Here is a 24,532-nt window from a genome sequence, read left to right as displayed (position 1 = left end):
GCTGAATCACAGTAAGATCTTTGTGTCATCAGGTGGTCGAGGTTCTTACAGCGACATTGGTGGGCCTGTTATTACAACACAAGTGACCATCCCTAAAGATGTGAGTGTAAAATGTGCATATTTATTAACCATATTATATATAAGGTTATTATAGTTTGTGCTTTCATACTATTTTTAAAGGACATTTCTTTGATTTTGTTTAAAAAATTTAGATAGATTTTTGTTTTTGCGGCTTTTTGCGTTTTATTTAGTGGTGCACCTAAATGAGTGGAAATAGTGGGTGGGAAATGACCCGAGTCTGATTTGCCCACATCTAAGCACCAGTGCCATTTTAGTATTATTTATATACTGTTTATAATAGAATATAATAGAAATTATAGTGCATATCATTATATTATATATTTAATCATATTTATTTATATATAATAACTTTTTTGCTCTGTCTGTTTTCTGTTATTTTTGTCTTAATATATGCAGATGTTAATGCATACTGCTGAACTAACACACAACAGCATAGTTTGGTTTTATTATTAATTTTGTTCAATTAGAAGTTTCTTTGTCAGCGTTCTCCCACTACTGAATCTTCAGTGCTATGGAAAAAGACAGAATGCAAAAAAGACAGTATACTGTGAAATGGCAAGAAACTACTTCTACTGAGTTGTCCTTGTTGGCTGCATGCAAAACAAACACAACGCAGCCAATGCAGTCCAATTCACAACATGTTCAGTTCATCACAGCTACAGCTCAAAAAACACTACTTAATATACCATTAATCGGGTATAATGACAGAAAAAAAGGTGTAATGTTATTCCAACACACATTTCATGATTTAAAGGGGAGCGTACACGCACATATGTATATGTGCAGTACATAATCGCATATAACCATTAATTACAAATAAAGACGAAAAAGAATGTTTGCATTTTTAATGCTTTTTCTTTACTTTCTGATACAATCAAGTAGTATCAAATTTGTACAGTTGAAAAGTTGTTCAAATAAAGGAATATTTACAGCCCAGAGTTGATTATTAAAAAAAAAAACTCTTAAATGAGACATCAAAGTTTGAGTGCAATAATCAGATGGCAGTATATTGTAGACAAAATGGGAGATTAATCATAATGAACATGTTGCAACAATAAAAAAACTCAAACTCAAATTAAAACAGTGCATTACAACTGTTCCTCTGGTAGTAACTTTAGCAGCGTGCAGATCCTTATTCATATCATGACTGTGGCGAATCTGGCAGCCCTGACAATTTTATCGCTCTGATAATGGTGCATATTAAAATGAAAGCGACCCATACATGCTGGGGTATCACATAAGACTACATATTACATTTATTATCAAATTCAACTAAGTTTTATTTTCTTGGCAAAATTGGTTATCATCCATTAACAATGCAGGGAGAAATTCGATTCCGCTACTATTTGGAGCCGGATGTGATGACATGGGGACGGTGATAAAGGTCTATACCCAGCCCTAATTCATAATTCAAACCCAAAATACTGCCTTAGAAAAAATAACTATTTATTTATTTTTGTTGTTTCAGTTGTTGGCAGATATTTATTTAATTTAACTCCAATACTGTCTTCAAATCAATTGTTTTAGCATACCGTAATAACCCTGAACCGTACTTACTAAAGCTTTGCTCAACTCTTGTTCTAGCTGGCCGGCTCTATCATTGGGAAAGGCGGACAGAGGATCAAGCAGATTCGTCATGAGTCGGGAGCATCTATCAAAATAGATGAGCCTCTGGAGGGCTCAGAGGACCGGATTATTACCATCACAGGCACACAGGACCAGATTCAGAATGCCCAGTATCTACTACAGAACAGGCAAGTCTATCACCCATTCCATCACTTTACCACAACCCCATCCTGACACCTAACCATCATGTGTCCTGACCAGGTGCGACGGGTGCTCACGAAAATGCTGTGCGGAATCATAGCCAATCAGAATGGGATTTTTGGACCAATTAGATTTCAGTATGGGTTCTGATTCCACTTAACAATTACGGTTCTTTAATGATTTCATATAACGATCCTGATAGATCTGCTTTTTTTCTGGACATAAAAAAAATCGATTTTCATCTGCTTTATATTGTCATACCTGGTTTGAACACAGTTACACAAATCCTTGTTTCCTTAAGTATACTAAGTCTTGTATTTTGTTAGGGTGAAAATGGGGGGGCTTTCGCACCGGAGAAACATTTTCATAGTTCCTATAACTATTGGCGAAGGTACCTGCTTTTTGGCATGTTCGCACCGCAGGAACTGGGAACTATTTTAGTTATAGGAACGGCTTTTGTGGGGACTAAAGTAGCTCCTACATCAGAGTAGAGTCTAACCCAGCACAATAGGAACTACCGATGAAGTAACTGTACGTTGATTGGCCGAACGCATGTCATACGAAACACTGGCACCCACCATTTTTAAAAAGCCGTGTAAACAGTTTACGTATACTTATTCCACAAACTAACTCCATGAACATGGAGAACAGCGATAGATGGACTGACACCAAAGTTTGCGCTGAGAAAATCCAATGCGACTTTGAGGGGACCAAGCAAAACGTGATTATGTATTTCTGCTCACTTAGCGACATTGGGCATTAACCACACGGCAAACGCTATAATACTATAATACCGTTTACTTTCTTTGTTTAACGGTTCTATCTAATAACGTATTAGATAGGACTGTTGAACAGATCGTAAACTAATGAAGACGGAGAATCAGAGGACTGTGTGCTCGGGTTCTGGCTTTCTCAGCGGCGTCTTAAGTCTGCCGCGCCATCAAAATACAAGTCCTGCATAACAACCAGAGTGGCAGGACGTTGTGACGGCTTAAGTCACTTCGGCGTTCCTACTGGCGGTTCGATTGCATCCAGGAAAATGGCCCTAGGGAAAAAATGTAGTTCTCTGGGGACTGCCCTGATGGCTAGATCCTGTAACTGAGTTCCTATAACTCTCTGGTGTGAAAGCCCCTATAGAGGTGCTGAAATGCTAATCCAAATTGCCTGTCTCTTTTTGCTTTTGTATGTGGAACTAAATTGTATTTTCAATAGTTCTACACACTTGCTTCATGCTTCATATACATTTGACTGCTGTTTCATGCACTTCTCTTTGCCTGACCTTTCACATTTTTTTCCTTTTGTGAAATGTGTACAAAAGGGTTTGTTTTATTAGTTCCATTTGGGATAGAATCCAAACATAATTTACCGAGGGGCAAATGAGTGGGACCCAGGAGAGTGGAGTGAACGCTGGCTTGCTTCTGTGTGGAAGACTTGTGATTTTGTTGTTGTTAGTTAGATGAAGTGACAACAAATCACAGTCTGCCCTACAGCACAGGCCCAGCATCATCTGCCCCTACCCTCAAACACATTTCACCCACCCTAACTGAAGAGGCCTGCCAGTTTAACCTACTCTGACTAACATCTGTACTCTCATCTGACCATGTCTTTGCTGGTTTATACTCTGTCTGAAATCAAGCTGTTTTGAAGTCTTTCTGCTGTTTGTTGATTCAGCATGGACGTAAACCAGCCTTTCTACTGTTCCATGCTAGCTTTCTACTGTAACTGCTTTCTAATGCAAAACTGGCTCCTGTCTGTAACATGCAATGGTGTTCTCATGCAAATGAAACGCTCTTATTATTCACTCTTATTGCATGGGTATAAAGTCATTTTGTTAAATGTAAAGTCAGAATGAAATCAAAATTGACCCTGTTTTACTCTTCTTAATTGATGTGGTCTTAAAATTACTAAGACCACATGAGATAAAATTACTATCTCATGATAATAAGATATTTCTTCTCACTGAGATATACCACAATATAGTTATTTTCGCTGGAAATAAGGTTGCTACAAAACCAAAATTTTAGATGCCATTGAATTTTCACAATTCTCAATACCAATTTCGAATTCACAAATTAGTTATACAATTACATTTACGTTTTACATTTACATTTAGCAGACGCTTTTATCCAAAGCGACTTACAACTGAGGACTAAACCAAGCGAGTCATCGTGAAGCGGCAAAAACAACGAAAGAAGTGCATTGCTCGGAATAGCATAAGCCAGACAAGCGAGGATTTAAAGGAAAAGGAAAGAATTTATTTTTTTATTTTTTTCAATTAAACTACAATTATAAACTAAAAGCGTCTGCTCTGCTCCATAAAGAGCTGCAGAGTTGAGATTTTACTTATGACGTGAGGAGAGATGACTGACAAGACGATGGCAGAGGTTTTGGTGCACAACATATCCTGAGCGTCATTGATAAATTGATCAAAAGTGATTTCAATACCCTGCATATTGATAGCAGCTCCCTGATGCCCTCAAATTATATACATCTCTTGTCAACACTAGTTAGCTAAGAGAGCCAGTTGGACCAGTTGAGTTTTAAGCCCGCCACACCATGTCGACGTCAAAAGAACTAGCGGCGACGAAAGCTGACTGTGTTTGACTCCTCTCGTCGGCTGCGTCTGTCAAAAAGCTGCGCTTGAACACACTGTAAGGACGAAAGGCGACTGTCAAATAGCATGTGTGTTCTGCACCTGCGTGCAAGTAAATATCTGTCTATATCAGCAGGTATCAATAGTCTGTTTTCGTCATTCAAAAATGGAAACCGAAATTGGAACTGCAGATATACAAACCCTAAACAAAATGCTTGCTTTCCATTTTGAATATCAATCACGCTGATGTCTTTCTTGATCTAGGCTCATGTTGTTATGAAAATATTCGTTCATTTGAATGCTAAGGTAAGATTATGATGCGAATTGGGCAACTCGTAAAATATGTACGATTTAGCGACATGTATGGCATCATGTTTATGCATGACCACATCACTGAGAAATGATCAACGTCTTTCAAGTCCCGTATTATGCCGTCCTTCACTGACAGATACATTTCAGGGATCGCTGTTTGAGAGAAGTACTTTCGGTCAGGATGTACATATTGTTTATCAAAAGCCTGTAGCTTGGCTTTGAACGCTGGCATCTCAAAGGAACGGAATGGCACCATTTCTTCAACCAAATAGCGAGTCACGCTATCAGTAATGCCGAGTTCAGACTGCACGATTTTCAAAATAATCGGGTCACTGTTGTTTTCCCACTGCATGACTATCTGGGGTAACATTCAGTTGCTGCTGTGTTCACACTGCACGATGGATCGGCGACAGGAGGTTTCACACTGCATGACTTTACAAAAGAAAGAATCGCCGACAACTTCTGCCTGGTCCGCAAACTATGTTTCACAACCAAACAAACGCGAGAAGTGATAGGAAATAACGGAAGATCACGCGTGCGTGAGACCGGAGGTCTCGCGCGACACTGAATTTGTTATTAAAAATGATAGCCTACAAATTGTCTGTGCACTGATTTGTAGCGAAAAAAAAAAAAAAACTTTTTATGCAGGAAATGGTTGGGAAGACGAGGGGAGCAAGGACTGTGTTTTGCAAAGAGAGTTGGGGGTAAATAAATAATTTTGCACATGTCCTGCTTTTGCTGCTGGTCATGCAAATGTTTGTGCTTTGTTTCTGTTTGATATAATTGTAAATATAGGCCTATCTATTAAAATACTGATATTCTGGTCTATAACTCCTCCTCCTCCTCCCTGTATCTTGCTCTCTCATTGGCTGTCGGTCATCGCTGATGTAGTTTTCAGTCAGAACACATTCACACAGCAGGATTGTGAATCGCCGACAGGTCCAGATATTTAGCATGCCAAATATCTCACGGGCGTCGGCGACTCGTCGGCGATTCTCTCAGATCGCGTCTTTGCTCATTCACACTGCGTGATTGTCACTCGCGTGAACGAGCACTATTTGTCGGCGATTTCTCAAAACCTGTCGGCGAGCCAAAATCGGGGCTAAAATCGTGCAGTCTGAACTCGGCATAAGTGCTCGCACTGATTGCTGTCACTTTGGTACTTCGCTCTCGCAAATGCCTCGGAGAAAAAAAGTGCGGTGAAGACCTCAACACCGTAGTAGGAATCTCATTATTGCGGTAATCGTCACAGCCCTAGGTAAAACAGCTAAATGGCAGTCGAATCAAATTTATTTGCCATAGTGCTTGCACGTTAAAGCATAGCCGCTAAAATATCAAAATAAAATATGAATGGAAAATCTAGTCATCCGTACAAATCAACTAGTCGATCCCTACCTAATCATCTAGTCGATCCCTACCTAATTTGAGCTAAAGTCGTCAAATTCCTGATGTTTTAAAGCAGCTGTGTTACATTACAGACAGCAGTAATGTGCATGTGAAAATGTGCACGTGAATATCCTGTTTCACTCTGAAATAAAAGTATGAAAATGTTTCATGTTGACTTAAATACCTGTTGCTTGCTAGCATGAGTAAACCTTAAAGGAGAACTCCGGCGCAAAATGAACCTTTGGTCTAATAAAACATTGGTACCTAGTCAACCGTTCTCTGAGATTTGTTTTCATGATAATCGAATGTAAAGAGTTTTATCTCTAAAAACTGTTTAGCGTATAACGCTAGTAATGGGTGCATTTAATAAGTAAAAAGAAATCGCTAGTTAATACCACTAACAAGGCTCATAATAGCCCCACAGTAACACAGTAACATAATGAGTCAAACTAGTCAAACCACGAATGACGTGCTAAGTGAGCTGAACTGTATGAAGTTCAGTGAACTTCTGAACTGTATGAATGGCGTTCGTGGTTTGACTAGTCGAGACTGTTTTCCAAAGATGGCTCCTGTCTGTATACACGAAGTGGACTGTCTTCATAAAATATCTTCTTATTAAACGGTCTGTACACTTACAAAGTTCTCAATGCTTTGTTCTGCATGTAGGGACCCTCATTATGTTACTGTGTTAGTGTGGGGCTATTTTGAGCCTTGTTAGTGGTATTAACTAGCGATTTCTTTTTACTTATTAAATGCCCCCATTACTAGCGTTATACGCTAAAGAGAGATACAACTCTTTACATTTGATTATCATGAAAACAAATCTCAGAGAACGGTTGACTAGGTACCAATGTTTTAGTAGACCAAAGGTTGATTTTGCGCCGGAGTTTTCTTTTAAAGATGCTAATAGAGTCAGGAAACAACCTTAAAATGCTCTCATAAGTAAATCAACATGTTTAATAATATTTCCTGCACAGTGTATTATAAACCAGATGATGTACTCCCTGTATTTACTTTTTATATAATACAGTTTTTGTATTGTTTATTGTAACAGCGTTTTCCGATTATAAATCACTTGGCCGCTGGCTGAACTGTCCCGGCACTATGAGGTTTTGTCTCTGTTTTCATCCGTGTCATTTCCTCTTTCAGCGTGAAGCAGTACTCTGGTCGGTTCTTCTAGAGGGTGGAGATCGAAGCCAAACTGCCATACCCATTCACTTCAACTTGTTTTCAGAACCTACATTCCTCTGCTTCTTGGGTAGATGTGCTCCCTGCCAGTTCTCCTAACAATATTTTTTAAACAACATATTTGAGGGAAAGGTTTTCTCAAAAGCAAGTGGATCCTTTTATTTCTTTAACATATTCTTTCTGCACGTGATTTTTCCATTATTGATTGTACTGTTTTGTAAGTAGAGGGAGCCCATCTGTGATGTCCGCTGTTGGCCTTACCAGAGCTGCATGCTTAGTCTGTGCAACATGCAGAATGTAATCTTCTGTTTCTTTTTTTGCCAATGAATTTATTGTCCCATTATCTTGTTTTCTTGATGATGAGACTTTTTTGGGGAAGTGTAAATACTAAGCTCAGTTCCTTAAAGTTTTAATATCAGTGCCGTTTTATTTAAAGGATGAACATCTATTTTGATTTGAAAAATGAAGGTATTCAGGATGGGAAAAGTATTCATTCCTGAGTTTTTTTTTTTTTTTTTTTTTTTTTTTTTTTTTAGTTTTCTCAACCCGATTTTCAGATTGGAAAAAACTTCAAGAGATGGATTGACCGTTTCTACTTCATTGACATTGGGATCCGTTAAATCTTGCTGGCGCTTTTGTACGTCTGTTTGTAAGCATTTTTACCATTTTAGATGGATCTTTCTAGACTTCTTTCTCTCCACGGTTTGGGGGAGGGGGGGAATAAAAGCTTCTCTGTAAAAAAAAAATTGTGGCAGGTCTCTTCCATGATATCATATATCTTTCTTTCTCATTGTCCCCTCTGGTGTAATCTAAAAGAAATTCAAAATAAAATCTGTGCCACCTTTTACTAAAACAGACTTGTTGGGTGTGTGTTTGTCTTGGTTGTTGTGCTTTTCCAAGGGACAGATGCAATTCAAATGTGCAGGAAATCTAGTAACCAGGGTTATTCTAATGAACTGATAACCCAGTTCTGGTTAGTAACTGATTACATGTAATCTGGATTACAAATATGAAGTACTTGTAATTAGATTATATTACATTTCAAAATAGGCTACTATTAATCACACTACTTTTCTAATGATTACATGTTATTTTCTCAATGGCAGTAAATTATTCATAATTCATTGATTCTGATTCTTTGTTATATTTGACATTTTCCTTTCTATAAGTCTACTGTTTGTATACATTCAGAAGGTCTTCCAGGTTTGTTGAATTGCACACACAGACCAGTCTCAGTCATGAGCGGGAGGTGTTTTCCCAACATTGCATATCTAATCAGCTCCCGACAAACACACATTATTTGAATGATCAATTAGTGAGTCATTTAACCTTGTATTCCTGTCTCTGGAAGGCTTGTCTTTCAGACACATTAAAATGTACAAATTAATGTAATTTCATATTTACATGCAATGCAGGGATTCTCCAGCTTTTTTTTGTCTGCTGAACCTCTTTGCCCAAATATATTTACTTGAAGTAAGCCCTTAGATTTTAAGTTAATAAGTTAGGTCAATAATAAAATGAAGTTCACGGTTCTCTGATATTAATGATCACATGACATGCTGGTAAACAAATAGGCCTTTAAAAAAAAAAAAGTTTTTATTTTGTTTGTTTTTATTTTCAAAATTATTTATTTAAATTTGTATGATTTAATATAGCTTTTAATTAAACTCACGAACCCCAGTCTGGGAAACCCTGATGAAATGTAGTATTTAATGCACTTCATGTTGATGATAAAGAATGGAATATATTTTTCTCTCTGTATTTTTATAACAATATGGTAGGATATCCTATTCAAATCAATGTGATAAACAAGTTAGGTCAAAAGTAGTCCGAATTAATACATTACCTAAAATGAGTTATCTGGATTACATTATTAACTACAATTTTGTCATGCAATTTGGAATCAGTAACTGACTACAATTTGTAAGTAATCTACCCAGCAATCTATAAAAACTATATTCTTTATTCTTGAAATAAATTAAACATTAAATGAAATGAATTATAATTATATATATATATATATATATAGTCACATGTCAAGTCACATTTATTTATATAGCGCTTTTTACAGTACAGATTGTTTCAAAGCAGCTTTTCAGAGATAACAGGAAAATAATGCAACAAATTTTGTTTCTAGAAGAAAATAGTGTAACATTCCAGCTTAAGTAAGTTCAGTGATGGTTCATTTTTGTTGTAAAAAAGTTATTAATTTAGTTCATTTATATAGCCTCTCTGGAGAAAACCGTGATGTCATCTTCCAGTTCAGTTCTCATATAGTGTCAATGCAGGCAGATCAATATTATTTTTAAATATTAAATGTTAAATGTAATGTCCCCAACTAAGCAAGCCAAAAGCCAATGGCATCAAAGGCGACAGTGGCAAGGAACCAAAACTGATCATGTGACAGAATAGAGGAAAAAACCTTGGGAGAACCCAGGCTCAGTCGGGCCCAGTTCTCCTCTGGCCAACGAACGAACAGTGTATGATTATGATTCAGGCAGCATTACAGGTCAGAAGTCAGATTGGATTGGAACAATCAGAATAATACAGTCAAACCAAACAGTAATTCAGACTATTCAATCTAATTTTTTATTTTATTTTTTACTAGTGGGTGCACACTTCATTTATGTAAGAGGATAGCAAAATAAAGTAAACTGACACATTATACCCGAAAATTCTTCATACAGTGGACTACCAGTAAAGTTGATAAAAGCTTGGGACCAAAAATTATTCAGACACTGACCTGTCCATGGTTGGCAAGTGTTTGTTTTCTTTTATTATTGCTAATGCGATATTTTTATACCACAGACTGAACAAAATTAAGCATTGCTTGGTATTTTGTTGACCTAAATTGGTATTATCTAATTGTGTACTTAAATTGAACAGCTGCAGCCATTCAACCTTATTCATTTGTGAGACAGTCTAACAGAAGGATGGACAAAACCAGTGAAATATCAACTGATTTGATAACCCTGAGTTCTTGACATATTGTATTACCATTTAAACTATAGCGAATAAACTGGGTAGATTTGTTGTAAGTAATTGTTAGAACTTTTTTTTTTTACCCTATTCACTAAAAATCTAATTTAGGTCAATATATTAATTTAGGTCAAGAAATTAATTTAGGCCAAGAAAATAATTTCCCAACACTAAAGAAATGTATACAGGATTTCTTTGGAAATGTCCTACATAATTGAGAACCATTAACTATAAAACTCATGATGAGACCCAATAAGACAGTAGATCAACAGGTCAAGTTCCTAAATCATATTCTATGGAATGTTGTGTTTATCAGAACACTATTGAAAAGACAGTAAAAGGAAAACATGTGACTGTAAGGAAGTGTAAAAATCATGTTACTAATCAGTCAAAATAAACCCTGAGAGGGTGATCAGACAGATAATGAGAAAAATTGTTTATTTTGAAACTGTGATAGCTAAAATCCTGAAATATTTTCATACAATTACTTTTGTTCTACAGATTATGTTTGTAATCATTTAGCTCCCCGAAAATATCTCGAATCAATTTTTTGTGTTATTTTGGAATCTAAGAAGGGATTACTTACAAAGTATGGGTTCCTAAATTCTAATATAATTTCATTAAACAATGTATTAAGATTGGTCCAGGGTTCCACATTTTCGGTTTCAAAATTTCATACTTTTCCAGACTCAAATTTCCGAACCTTGTGGATTTGTCAGACCAACATAAATGGGTCATGCATCTTCAGCATTATATTTGGTATATATTACAGTCATCTGTAAATACTTAAAAAAAAAAAAAGGGTTTTCTTGAAGTAATAAAATTCACTTACATGATGATAAGAAACCTAATTGATTTATAACCTGCATATATTCACCTCTGACACATCAGTTTGATATTGCAATCATTGTTTGATGTTGCACGCTCACCAAACAGCAAAGTAAGTCTGATTTAGATTATCAGTTGCTGGTTCGAGTGGCATTCAAATAAACATTATTTTAGTGAAGTTCAGAAGAGATTCGCTTTGGTAAAGACAAACAGTTTTGCGTAATGAAAATGTGTGCATTGAATCCATTCGCTCGTGTTTGAGAATCACTAAATGATCAACATTTGCCATGAAACACTCTTGTAGGCTATAATACATATTTTATTTTAGAAATCCTAATTTTATATTTTAGAGTCTGGAAACAAATATTTTTCTTTCTTTTTTTTCATACTTTTCCAGACCTCGAAATTACTCAAATCAAATTACATTATTTTCCATACTTTTCCAAACTGCGTAGGAACCCTGACACAGGGAGTGGATGATGCTGATGCCTTAATGAACATTACAGGCTATTAGCAGACATGTTCGAATCATTTTAGCGATTCGGTTGGTTCGGACGGTTCATTTTGTTGAGTCGATTTCAAACATTGATTCATTGAGTCAAACCAGAATAACTCCCTCTGGTCATTTTACTCGTTACTTTTGTAGCAAAATAAATGTTACGGTAGGCTAAATATTGCCGTTTGTGCTTGTTCATTTACATATTTTAAAAACACAAACCGCTGTACGGTTAACAAAGGTCTTTACGGTCTACTTTTTCCCACAAATGCGTGCTAATCGGTTCGTTCGAAACATTAAGAAGAGTCTGTTCAAAATAATGATTCGTTCGCGAATCATACATCCCTATTGCATATGGAAGAGTCGAGAGTCAAAATCGAGCCTATTCAAACTGGGATTTAAATCAACAGGCGTGAAGAACTCGATGGACTAAATTACACAATCGCTTCAAAGGCGCGGATCCTGTCAGATGAACGAGAGTGTTGTAACGTTAGCGTTCACAACGTTTGGAAACGGCATTTCAGGGAATTGTCGGCCATATTCAGCGATACCACGCCCGGTGAGGAGACTTTTACACGGGGGCAACACCATTCATGCAAACAATCCCCACCACAAGTTCATGGACAGCTTTTAACACAGTCTAAAGAGGAACTATCACTGTATTGAAGAAAGACATTCAATACGGAACACCAAATATAAAAACAACGTGCAATGGAGTTATTATTCCAAACGATCTGTTGCTTTTGTGAATGATATAAAACAGCTCACACCGCTTCACGATTTCAGTAACGCATTTTGAATGTGGTTAGGATTCTCTCCTCAACGCGCTACAGGGGGACTCTTTCTCTTGCCTCATCTGAACGATTGCATTTGAGTTGGGACTGATGTTCTTTCAATGGAATTGCTGAAAAGCTCGTAATTGTGAATTGTTGGGGAGAATCATGACGCTGGACTCCATCATGGCGTGCTGCCTCAGCGAGGAGGCGAAAGAAGCGCGGCGGATCAACGATGAGATCGAGCGAAAGCTCCGCCGTGACAAGAAAGACGCTCGGCGCGAGCTCAAACTGCTCCTGCTGGGTACGGGCCGGTGCTTTCGTGCAACTCTACCAAAACTTGCGTGCATGTGTCAAGCAAGGCGTAACAAATGCAGATAGTTTTATTTTTAAATTGGCATATGAAAATAAAAAGCATTCATTCAAATACGTTTCTAAGGTAACTGATTCAGTGTCTTCGACCACTGCACGTTTTATTTTTAGAGGAAGGTAAAGATCCATTATATTTAGAATCGTATAAGCACGACAGGTGGGACAACTGTTGCAGGTGCGGTGGGATTTGATTGTCTCTTAACATACTTGTGCTTTAGTGCTTGCAAACAAAACGTGAAATCGATGCATCAACTAGGCTAATTGTTCTTTTGATTCGATTCCTTTTTTGTTCACTCGAGTCGATTCGCAAAACATTTATAATATAGCCTATATTAACGATATGCCTATTATCATCATTATTATAAGAAAATTATTGTAAAGGACCTTTAACATTAATTTTTTTGACCTTCTATTTTTCTCTATGCTGGAAAATCCAATTTGACAGTTATTTATTTTTATTTTTACTTGTCTAGACATTAGCTGGTCTTTAGTTGGTGTAAGTTTGCTATCTTGGACCAGAAAGAGACCATCTACCAGTTATCATCTTAAAAGGATATAAATCTTTGTCATTTATACACCCTCATGTTGTTCCAAACCTGTATGATTCTTTCTTCTGTTGAACACAAAAGAAGATAATTATTTTAAAGAATGTTGGTAACCAGAGAGTTGGTGGCACCCATTGAATTCCATAGTATTTTTATACAGGTTTGGATAAGCTTTTTGAGGGCGAGTAATGACAAAATTGTTATTTTTGTGTGAATAGCCTTTAAGTGGTCAAGCTGGTTTTGGGAACATGATTGATGGTCATCCAGCTAGAAACAAGCTACCATGCTCCAAAAAAACATAGCTACAATCTTTAACCTTATTGAAAACGGGCTCATTTACATACCTTAATTGATTACTTAATGATGTAACTGATTATTTAACTATACAAACATAAAATTCTGCACATGACTGCGCACATACGCATTCAAACGCACATGCCTATAGACTACGCAACGTCACCGTTTTCACAGATTCACGTTTTTGAAGTTTACTCAAAGGCTTTCACACCGGAGGAACCTTTTCATAGTTCCTAGAACTATTGGCGGAAGTACCTGTATTTTGGAACTATCTGTATTGTAAAAAGCTCTGATTTAAATGAAGGTGACTTGACTTGACATAGACTTCATCCGAACATATTTGGAGTGATGATTCATGAAAATCAGTGTATCGCTTTTATTTATGGGAAAGAAACATTCAAACAAACCAGTTTGTTGAATTTACTGGATTTGTCCACTGCTAACACTTTACTTTTCACATGTTTTTCACAACTTTCAGGAACTGGTGAGAGTGGGAAAAGCACCTTTATTAAACAGATGAGAATCATTCATGGCTCAGGCTATTCAGAAGAGGACAGGAAAAGCTTTACCAAGCTGGTCTACCAAAACATCTTCACATCTTTGCAGTCCATGATACGAGCAATGGAAACTCTCCAGATCCTTTACAAATATGAACATAATAAGGTACAATAATTTGTCATACCCATTCACTCTTTCTTTTGTGATGTGTCTGTGGATTTGTTATGTATTCGTTACCTTGACATGGTCACAGGTCAAACTTGTTAAGGGTGAGCCAAGGCTTTCATAGTGAAGGAATGTACAGTACAGTGGCGTAACGAGCCAACACCGGGCCCTTATGCAGGATTATCAAGGCGGGTCCCCCTACTACAGCACGTGATGACGCAATGTCCACGAGTAGGCTACCATGAATATGATAGGATAGGATCATAGAGACACAGCATATAAGAGATGAGATGACTGACAAAATCAGGAGTAGCCTACGCGCACCACAACAACAACAACAAAACACATGAAGAAACACTGCTGATGACGGCGCACCATAACATATCGTTACTCAATGCTATGACTACACACACATAGGCGGCCTAGGTCCAATCAAATAAAGAAGATGCTCGCTTACATTATAGCGGCATTTTCCGGGTGTTCCTCTGTGCCAAGTTGTCGATTAAATCCTTTATATCCAGATGGCGCACACAGGCATTCTCAATTGACAGTATGGCAAGTCCAGAGAGATTCCGGGGATTCCCCAGTCCCAATTCGAAACAAGTTACACCAAAATCCATCATTGTTCGTTTCAAACATGTATTTAATGATCAGTAAAATATGTTGTTGTCATTATTTTAGTGCTGTGAATTCGCGATAAAGTAAAATGCGATCAGACTAAAAGTAGTAAAATGTGATAGGGGGCCCCAGCTGTCAATCAATATCTTCCAGTCACGCGGGGCCCTGATTGGTCCGGGCCCGTGAGCAACCGCGTACCCTGCTTACCGATAGTTACGCCTGTGGTACAGTACATTATATAGTGCTGTGAATGTTACAGATTGGCATTTTTTTGCGTCTTCTATAGATATGACCAGGGCTTGACATTAACCACTGCCCACCTGCCAAATGAGTGTGTATTTCAGCTGTGGCGTGTAAAAACAATGTAAACAATATTGTTCGTCTTACAGGGCTTGAATTTCGCCATGGAATTGCTTGTATTGAGCATAATTTTACTCATTCCCTTTTGTGCTCACACCCAAAGTGCACGCACACAAGTATATTGGCTAAATAAAACAGTATAATGGGTCCGTGAGTCAGGTCTTAAAGTGACAGCAGCCTAATATACCGGCCACCAAATTATGAGATAATATTAAAAGTATCTATATGGCAGTTTTTCCCTATGGTATCAATGTAAAAATTGTGGCCAGTGAAAATGCTGAGTGGCTAGTAACTATGGAAAACCACTAGCCACAGTGACTGGTGAGCAAAAAAGTTAATGTAAAGCCCTGGATATGAAAATATTGTAGTGAATTGGGGAAAATGTTGCGAGTTGGACTCAAATTGCATTACCTGCATGAGAGTCATGGCTTAATGTGTCCGTGCAATTGTGCTACTTGCCACTGCTCCAAATGCATTAATGTGTAATTGTGTATAAAAGTACACACTGAAGTTAAAATTGATTAGGTGGCACTCAAATAACTTTGCCATGAAGTAGGTCAAACACTGAGTCAAATACCCTGAGAGAGATACAATCACTTTGGCTAATCATGTTGCCCAGGCTTAACACAATTACCCCTCCAAGCTATGAAATTAATTATACCATTTTACTGCCTTGCCGTCTTGCTTTTTTCCATTTGTAGACACCCCCAAAGGAAAACCCATTTTCCATTTGTGCGTAGCTGAAATATTATAGAACACAGCCTCAATCAAGTTCCATCTTATTGGGTCAAGTTCCATCTTATTGGGTCAGGTGAAGTGAGAACTTTAGACAAATAGTACTTTAACAAATTTGAGTCTCAAGTAAAACGGGTCAATAAAGTTGTAACCAGGTTACGTATAAGTGGGCTAGGACATGACGTTTAGTGTTGATTGTGTCCCATTGGCTGAAGCATCAGCTTCTTATCACTGTTTTAAATGCATTGCCTTGTTTTTAAATGCTTTTCCTCCTCACAGGCCAATGCAAACATTGTCAGAGAAGTAGATGTAGAGAAGGTCTTCATGTTGGTCAACCCCTATGTAGATGCCATCAAGAGTTTATGGAATGACCCAGGAATTCAGGAGTGCTATGATCGGAGGAGAGAATACCAGCTCTCGGATTCCACAAAATAGTGAGTGCTTTTTACCTTCCATAGAAGAATCACAATGAGACCACTCTAATGTCTCAGTTGTTTCTCCTACATGCCAAAGAGATTAAATGGGGAACAAATGGGGCTTTAAATGAAGTCTTCTGCTTCTCTGGTGTCTTGGCAAATTTGAGCACTCATTAGAATATTGGTGCCCTTTTCCTAACAAGAATACTCAAAGTTCTCATCCAAACATTTCTCATCAAATTCTCCCAAGACTGAATGATCTGAGCTCTTTACTGTTACTGTCAACATTTGTTACCAAATTGATGCATAAAGTCCCCCTGTGGTGAAAATCAAGCTTTTGATGTTGTTTATATGTCTATGTGATGTTTTTAATCTGCTTTAAGAAAAACCATGTACAAATTAAGTCAGCACAATCGCTGAGTATTTTCTCTGCAGTGAACCAAAGACAGTCTTTGAAATCGCTGGTGTTTCTGACGCCACAAACTATCTTGTAAATAATAAAGTCAACGTGTGGATCACTGACCTGGTGCGAGTGAGTGGAGGCGGGGCTAATTTGCATATATTTATAGAACCGCGTATACTAAATGAGACTAGGGTGTAGTTACATTCATACATATTTTAAGGCATGTCGAATTTTTTTTTCTTCCTTTTTTTTCTAGAAAAAAACGTTTAAGTTTTAAGGGATACAATTATTGGCTACAGGGGGACTCTGAAATCTTTCTGAGAAATATTTATCATCTGAGCTGTAGTCTGACAAACATTAGTTACATCTTCTGCAAAAACTCACTTTACTCACTAAGCTAAACCAACATGTAATTCTGACAGTAACTGTGGGATACCATCTAAATTGTTCTGTACGTTTTATATTCCAATCTACACAAAAAGTTGTTTTAAAAAATCTGTTTTATCACTGTAGTAAAAAAAAATAAAAATAAAAAAATTATATATATATATATATATATATATATATATATATATATATATATTTTAAATGTATTATTTTGAAATTTAATTTTTTTAAATGTTCTTAAAAATAAATGGAAAAAATTAAAATACGCTACTGAGAATGGGGAATGTGCTTAATTAGCTTAAATATTTTCACAGTGCAAAAAATTCCAACAAAATAAGCTTCCTTTATCCAGAATATATTAGATATAATACTTTTTGTTGTTGTTGTTTGACTTGGACATATTCTTATATTGCAGTAGAAAACATATTCTTATATTGCAGTAGAAAACATAGAGATGCCTCAGAACTGTAAAATGTTCGCTGTTTGTCTACAGTTACCTAAATTCACTAGATCGCATCGCGAACCCTTCCTACGTTCCCACCCAGCAAGATGTGCTCAGGGTGAGAGTGCCCACAACAGGCATCATTGAATACCCCTTCGACCTACACAGTGTCATATTCAGGTAAGTCCTCTCTTTACAGATACTCTTCTATTCAGGTGTTTATCTAGTACTGCGCTGATATAAAAATACAGCCCAGTGCTCCGATGGATGCATGTTTCCAAACTGCTCCCAAAGCGGGTGTGACCTTTTAACCTCATGACCTCTCGTTCTCATCAGGATGGTGGATGTTGGGGGACAGCGGTCAGAAAGACGGAAGTGGATCCACTGCTTTGAAAACGTCACCTCCATCATGTTCCTGGTAGCACTCAGTGAATATGACCAAGTTCTGGTAGAGTCTGACAATGAGGTAAAGGAAGTACCAGCAGAGGGAGTCAAAGCTGTTAGTCGCCACTTAAAATGCTGGCAGAACACACTATTTTGTGTGATGGATTTTTTTTTCAACACAGATGTTTAATTGATAATTTAAGGTTCAGTGGCATAATCTAATGTCATCTTTTTTGCATCTTTAACTTTTAAACAAATCCATACAGTGTTTTTATACAATCATATGTCTTTTTTTTTTCTTTTTTTTGCAGTGGTTTTAATTTTCACTTAGTGTAGTATTTACACTGTGTAAATAGCATCTATCACAAAGAAAAATAAGTACAAATAGCGATAGCTGCTGTTTACACAGTGTAAATAGAATCTATTGCTATTTAAACAAAGTGAAAATAACAGCATTTCTTAGTGTAAATAAAATCTATCACTATTTTCACTTAGTGTAAATAGCAGATTACTATGTAAAAATAGCAGTATTTTCATTGCAATAAGTGTAAATAGTAGTTAGACTATATTTATACTTATAAATAGTGGAAGATACTATTTGCACATCAGTGTTGTACATTAAACGGTATGCAATAAAAACATAATGACCTAAGACCAACTGGAGATTCACGTTCAAAGACGAATAGAAGCATCAGCTGGGTGGAACCCGAGGACCGTGCGTCTGATCGTGCGCAGTGGAGAGCTTTCGTTGCCTTATATGCTAGATAGCATGGGCAGGACTAAGGTTTAATTTATTATAATTATTAAATGGATGCCGCCTTATTGGGACAATAAAGATAACCCTAACCGATAAACACTTTATTATTAAACACACTTTATTTACACTTTTTTTGAATATTTTATTTTTTATTGAAAATAAATGCCTTTCCGATATGATATGTGATGGGAAAAGGGAGTAAAGCGAATTCGGCAAAAGGCTCTGCTCTGGTCAATTTGCATCGAAACCCTTTGCCACGCAGCTTACCCCTACACTATTGTAATTTTCTCTGGCCTGTTTGTCAGTGTTTAACCACATAATGTTTGTTTTAGGTTTCAGAGATTTAAATGAAGTACTATAAAAAATACATTTATAGTTAATCAAATACAAATTCCATACACTGATGTCTATGGAAGCTGCAATAATAATCCTTTCAATTAAGTTTCATTAATTTCAGATAGCCCTACACATTGTGTAGGGAACTATAAAGTTTACTCTATTCTTCTCCCAGTTCACCATCCACTTCTATGCATTTCTAGCCTGGTTGAAACCAGACCATTCTCAGTTGTAACTGAGTTATGGTCTGGCAAAGCATCATAGACAAATCATTTCCAGAGGGGCGTCACCAACGGACGTCGCGGATAGACCTAAACCCAATCAGAGCGATGAAGGAGATGACGTATGCAGAGCGGCAGAAACATCTCCGAGTGTTGTTCTTTGCTCGGTTTTTAACTAAAAGGAAACGTTCAAATCGCTTAAAACAGACGCGATAGCTGATTCGAACGAGTGATGTTCGACGGCGGCATCCATCTTTGCAATGTAGGCTACAAAATCATGTTCAAAATCCCAGCGCTGTCGTCATCGTGTAAAGCCCGCCCCAACGTTTCTGATTGGTGCCGCGATTTCGGCGGATTGGAAATGATCTTGAATGAGCTCTTTGCCAGACTAACTTTCAGAGCAAATCTAAATTTGCCGGAAGTTGTCTGGGTTTTCCCAGGCTAATGCATTTCAGGAGTAATGGATGAATTTACATGATGTAGGCTTAATTCGACAGATCCGATTCTCTGAATTGTGGTGCAATCTAACATGGTGGCCGTCGCACGTTATAGATCATGATCATTCACTTCCACATATTTGACTGTCGGAATATATCATGGGTCATGATATAGTTAACAATTTTGAATAAAAATTCTGTTCTGAATTCAGTCTTGTGAAATCAATACCCTCAAAGTTATTGCAGTTACCAACGTGCAGGAGGACATTTGTTGATGTGTGATAAGAATTATTATTTTTATTTTTATTTTTTTTACATAATAGTTACACCACTACATATTTTTTTTTACGTTTTAATCAAATTTGTACCTATACTGACCGTATAAAAACTGACTTTGGCTTTCTTTGAGCTCTGGTTGAATGATGTGATCATGTAACCAGTAGAGATTGAACTAGTTTTTTTTTTTTTTTTTACTTTAAATGGCAAACTTTAGCAATGCTTGAATGAAAGTACTTTGATTTTTTTTTTAAATTGTCAGAAGCAGTGAACTGAATGTTAGTGTTGATTTCTGGACTAAAGTAGGACTAAAATAATCACTGAAATGGCCCTGTTATATTATTTCTCCCCACAGAATCGAATGGAGGAAAGCAAAGCATTGTTTAGGACGATAATAACATACCCCTGGTTCCAGAATTCATCAGTTATTCTCTTTCTGAACAAGAAAGACATTTTGGAAGAGAAAATAATGTTTTCACATCTTGTTGATTACTTTCCTGAATATGATGGTAAGTCTAAAAATACTGTTTTGTTGAATCTATTTACTGAGAAACAAACTAATGGTCTTAATCAGTTTACTTACCATTGTAAGTTTATGATCAATTATGTAGCTTTTAGCATGAGTCTTTCTGTGGTGCTTGCTAAAGCATTGCTAATACTATTGCTCATACTTTAAAGCCTTGTTCAGACTGTCAGTCCAAATGTTTGTGCATATCCAATTGGAATCCGATCATATTTAGCAAGTGGGAAAGGCAAAAAAAATATGTGGGACGAAATCCTATTCAAATCTCATATCTGGAAATCCATTGCTCTTCTCTTTTCTGCCTATACGTCACTTTCTCACGCCACGTAAAACACAAAGACGCGGCAGACGTTGTTGCAGAAAGAAGGTGTTGTTGTCAATGTGCAGGTCATGCAGAAAACTATAATATAAAGAAGGCATCTCTGTGATCCAGTAATGTAATGTCTTCATTTCTTTAACTGTGCGACAGAGATGGCAGCATGGAATAAAGCCACTTCCATTTCTGTCGCTGCTTCATTAGTAGTCCAGTGCTGCAGCTACACATTGTCATATTCTAATACAACTTTGGAACCCCCCCATGTTGTTTTTGGCATAGTCCTACCAACGCAACGTCATTGCCATGGAAGAAAGAGAGAGAGAGCAATGGGACACACAAATCAGATCAGGGCTGCATTTCCCTAAAGCATCGTAAGCCTAAATTAATCGTAGAACAATTGCCACCAATAGTCTCTATGAACAACTTAGGCTTATGATGCCTTTGGGAAACGCAGCCCTGAACAGTTATGATACACTAGTGATGGGAGAAACAAAGCCTTTCAAAGCTGCGAATCAATTGAATCAAGTGCTTCGCAAAATTATTCACTGGTGACGCCTGCTGGTCAAAAATGTAAATACAACAAAAACTCAGGCCAAACATTAATCAAATGTTTTATTGAAAGTGAAATCTATCAAATAGAATTAACTAATTATCTAAGATTAAATATCAAGTGTATGTATAATATGTGTTGTTTAATACATTTTTAGGGCTTTTTTTGTTTGTTCCATGGATGGCTCAGCTAAACAGGCCAATGAGAGACTATTAACTAGTATTATTCATTTTAATTATACTAATGTCTCATTAAAATGTCTACACATGTATTAAATTGATCAGAGATCAGGTAAAAACCGCAGACACTTTCATAATCCACGAGATCATCGCCCCCCTCCCCACCGGTTAACCATTGAAATTTCAAAACGTTATGACGCAACCAAGCCTCGTTTACTGAAATCACATGACTTTGGCAGTTTTATACACGCTCCGAAGCAAAAGATTCGTAAACGTTTCGAAGCTACATGAAGCAGTGATTCGAAAGCGTCCGTCACTACCATACACAATCCGAATCCAATCGGATACACAAATTATCAGATTAGGACTGAGCGTGTAACTGAACGTAGTCTAAGTTAGAGGTTATTTTAAGTAAAATCTTACTGATTTTCAGTATGACCAAGTTAACCAAGATCTGTTTTCCTCTGCAAGGAGCCCAGAGAGATGCTCAAGCCGCACGGGAATTCATCCTGAAGATGTTTGTCGACCTGAATCCAGACTGCGAAAAAATCATTTATTCTCATTTCACCTGCGCCACTGACACAGAAAACATCAGATTCGTGTTTGCTGCTGTCAAGGACACCATCTTGCAGCTCACACTGAAGGAATACAATCTAGTCTGAACCAGTTTCGGTTTTGTCATTTTTCTGGCCTGGTTAAAGGACTCATCAGTCTGCCACTAGAGCCTGCTGTGAGCCAATAAAGTCTGCTTTAATTGTATGAGCAGTCGGTTGTCCCTGTTTCTGCTCCATGAAATTGGACATACAAGTTATTTCTAAGAACTGTAAAACAAGTTATTCACGACTTTTTTCATTATTTATTTGCACCTCGCAGCTACTTCACAGGATTCAACTTGAATGTTATTATTCCATTTTAATGAAAAATGTTGTTATTGTTAATGCTTTTTATTACAGATGAAATGATTTCCTCTTGTTTAAGGTTTATTCTGTAGCAGGTTCTTTTTGGTTTAAGTTGTACCCGTTGTGCAATTTGCTATAAATGTTATGTAGATTTTTCCGTCTTGGACATATTAAGTATTATGTGGGGCAAGTGGTCATTAGAAGGCAATGAAATGTACTTATTTGGATTTGTAACACAGTAGTTTCTTTTTAAGAGTTAGAGCAAGCTTAGTATATAAGGGTCTTTTCTACCTTTCACGGCTCATGCATTGGTAAAGAATAGACAACAGCTAGGTTACATTAACATTTACATTAAAAGTGCCAAAGTTCCTCTAATGTGGTAGTTTTATGTATTGCCAAACTAATAATCATACCACAGGCAATAAGTTAGACTTGCCAGTATCATTTATTTTTATACCATATCAGTTCTTTGTATTTTCTCATTGCACTTCTCAGAATAGATGATGACATACTGTTCATGATCTCATCCATTAAGTTCATCAGTGTTCCATAACAAAGCTTGAACAATGTGCTAAGAGAGACGATTCCTGTGCAATCATCCTTATCTTAAACTACAAATGTGCCATTCAGATTTTCTGTAGCACTTGCATACGTTTAGAATTTTTTGTGTGTGATAAATTACCCAACAAGTGTTCTCAGTGAGCCAATGATGCTCTTACTGGTATTGTATTGACTGTACAGTGTGGTTAGTGTGGTGTAATCAAGCTTAGGCCGATATGTGCAGTTGTTTTTAAAGACAATGCGGATTTGTAAAGAGTATCATGTGATTAGATGCTTCAGCCAAGAGTAAAGGACCAAATTGCTGTTGTGGTCCTCTGAAATGTTTTTTTTTTTTTTGGAGTGAAGCTGACATTTGTGTGGTTTGCATAGTATGAACAATGCTGAATTTGGGTTTATCACTGGACAATTTTCTGCTTCAAAACATTTTTTGCAATAAAAGGCTGCTATTTTAGAGAGAACTGTATAATGTTTGCTGAAAATGTATCAAAAAGGATAAAACCCCATAGACACTTAAGCCACTTAAAATTGATTGAATGTCATTGCATTAAACAAAATATCAAAGCAAGTGGCATTTATTTGAAAGAACATTAGTAGACCCACACTTTGAGCATTTCAGAAAACGCATGAAAACAAATCAGAGTGTGGAAAGTGAAAGTTAAACTCTTTACTTTCATTCCATACCTATCTGTCAGTTCAAGAAGTTAATAAATGCTCCTGATGATTTTGCTACACAGTGTTAAAAACAGGTTACAGAACAGGCTTGCTGGAATGAGACATGGCTGTTCGTTCTCTGCTCAGATTATTGCAATATCTGATGGAAATTTCAGGAGACATTGGACTGAATCAAGTACATATAAGTTTAACAGTTTAATAAGTTCTGGACTAGACTGGACTTACTAAGGCTATTTAATAGCATGTTTTTGTTCATACCTCCTCATTCCATCCCAAAACGTTACATAAATGTGCTGTGACACAAGACACCTTATACCTTCACTTTACAGCAAGTTTATATTTCACAAAGAATGTAATATTTCTAGGTCTTTACAAAACCATCTTCTGCTGCTTAAAAACCAGTATGATGATCTGAAGAACATGTAGTGCAGGAGTTAGACAAGGCACCCCCTTTGACAAAACTTTCAAGAGAACACTTAAACAGCCACAAATAGTTCTAACTAGCCACGAAATTGTATTTTGCATTTTTTTTTATTAAAATAGATTTTTTTTCTTTATGACAATAACGTTTTTTTCTGCATATTTGTGGCAAACAGCACAGGTTATTGGCTCATTATCGTAGCATCATAGATGAGCCAGCCTGTTTCTATCAGAAAACGTGATGACGTGATTTTGTTGTGGAATATTCCACATATGTGTCACGTAGCATGGAATTCTTTGCTATATTAACAAACTTATTTTATTCAAAATAAGTAAATAAATATAAAATAAAGTTCTGGA

The 24,532-nt window shown here is 36.8% G+C and overlaps 2 protein-coding genes across 6 annotated transcripts in view; both read left to right on the top strand.

The window, feature by feature from the left end:
- The window catches only part of hnrpkl (heterogeneous nuclear ribonucleoprotein K, like), a 31,445-nt gene extending 23,265 nt beyond the window's left edge, over window positions 1-8,180 (top strand). For all 5 annotated transcript variants that reach the window (XM_056265501.1, XM_056265499.1, XM_056265500.1 and 2 more), the window contains 3 exons: window positions 33-100; window positions 1,666-1,835; window positions 7,289-8,180. In XM_056265501.1, the coding sequence (XP_056121476.1) occupies window positions 33-100; window positions 1,666-1,835; window positions 7,289-7,319 (269 nt within the window). In that variant the 3' untranslated portion in view covers window positions 7,320-8,180. The remainder of the gene's footprint in view (window positions 1-32; window positions 101-1,665; window positions 1,836-7,288) is intronic.
- Window positions 8,181-11,972: 3,792 nt separating this feature from the next.
- On the top strand, window positions 11,973-23,388 carry gnaq (guanine nucleotide binding protein (G protein), q polypeptide). Its single transcript, XM_056265477.1, has 7 exons — window positions 11,973-12,707; window positions 14,096-14,280; window positions 16,273-16,427; window positions 17,693-17,821; window positions 17,978-18,107; window positions 20,408-20,561; window positions 22,092-23,388. The coding sequence occupies exons 1-7, from the start codon at window positions 12,572-12,574 to the stop codon at window positions 22,280-22,282; spliced, it is 1,080 nt and encodes a 359-aa protein (XP_056121452.1). The 5' UTR covers window positions 11,973-12,571; the 3' UTR covers window positions 22,283-23,388.
- Window positions 23,389-24,532: the final 1,144 nt, after the last annotated feature.

Source organism: Rhinichthys klamathensis, unplaced genomic scaffold, assembly GCF_029890125.1.
Source record: "Rhinichthys klamathensis goyatoka isolate OS25496 unplaced genomic scaffold, OSU_Roscu_1.1 h1tg000234l_1, whole genome shotgun sequence".
Lineage (NCBI taxonomy): Eukaryota > Metazoa > Chordata > Actinopteri > Cypriniformes > Leuciscidae > Rhinichthys > Rhinichthys klamathensis.
Note: the sequence above shows the minus strand (reverse complement) of the source record. Positions and strands in the feature narration are given on the sequence as shown.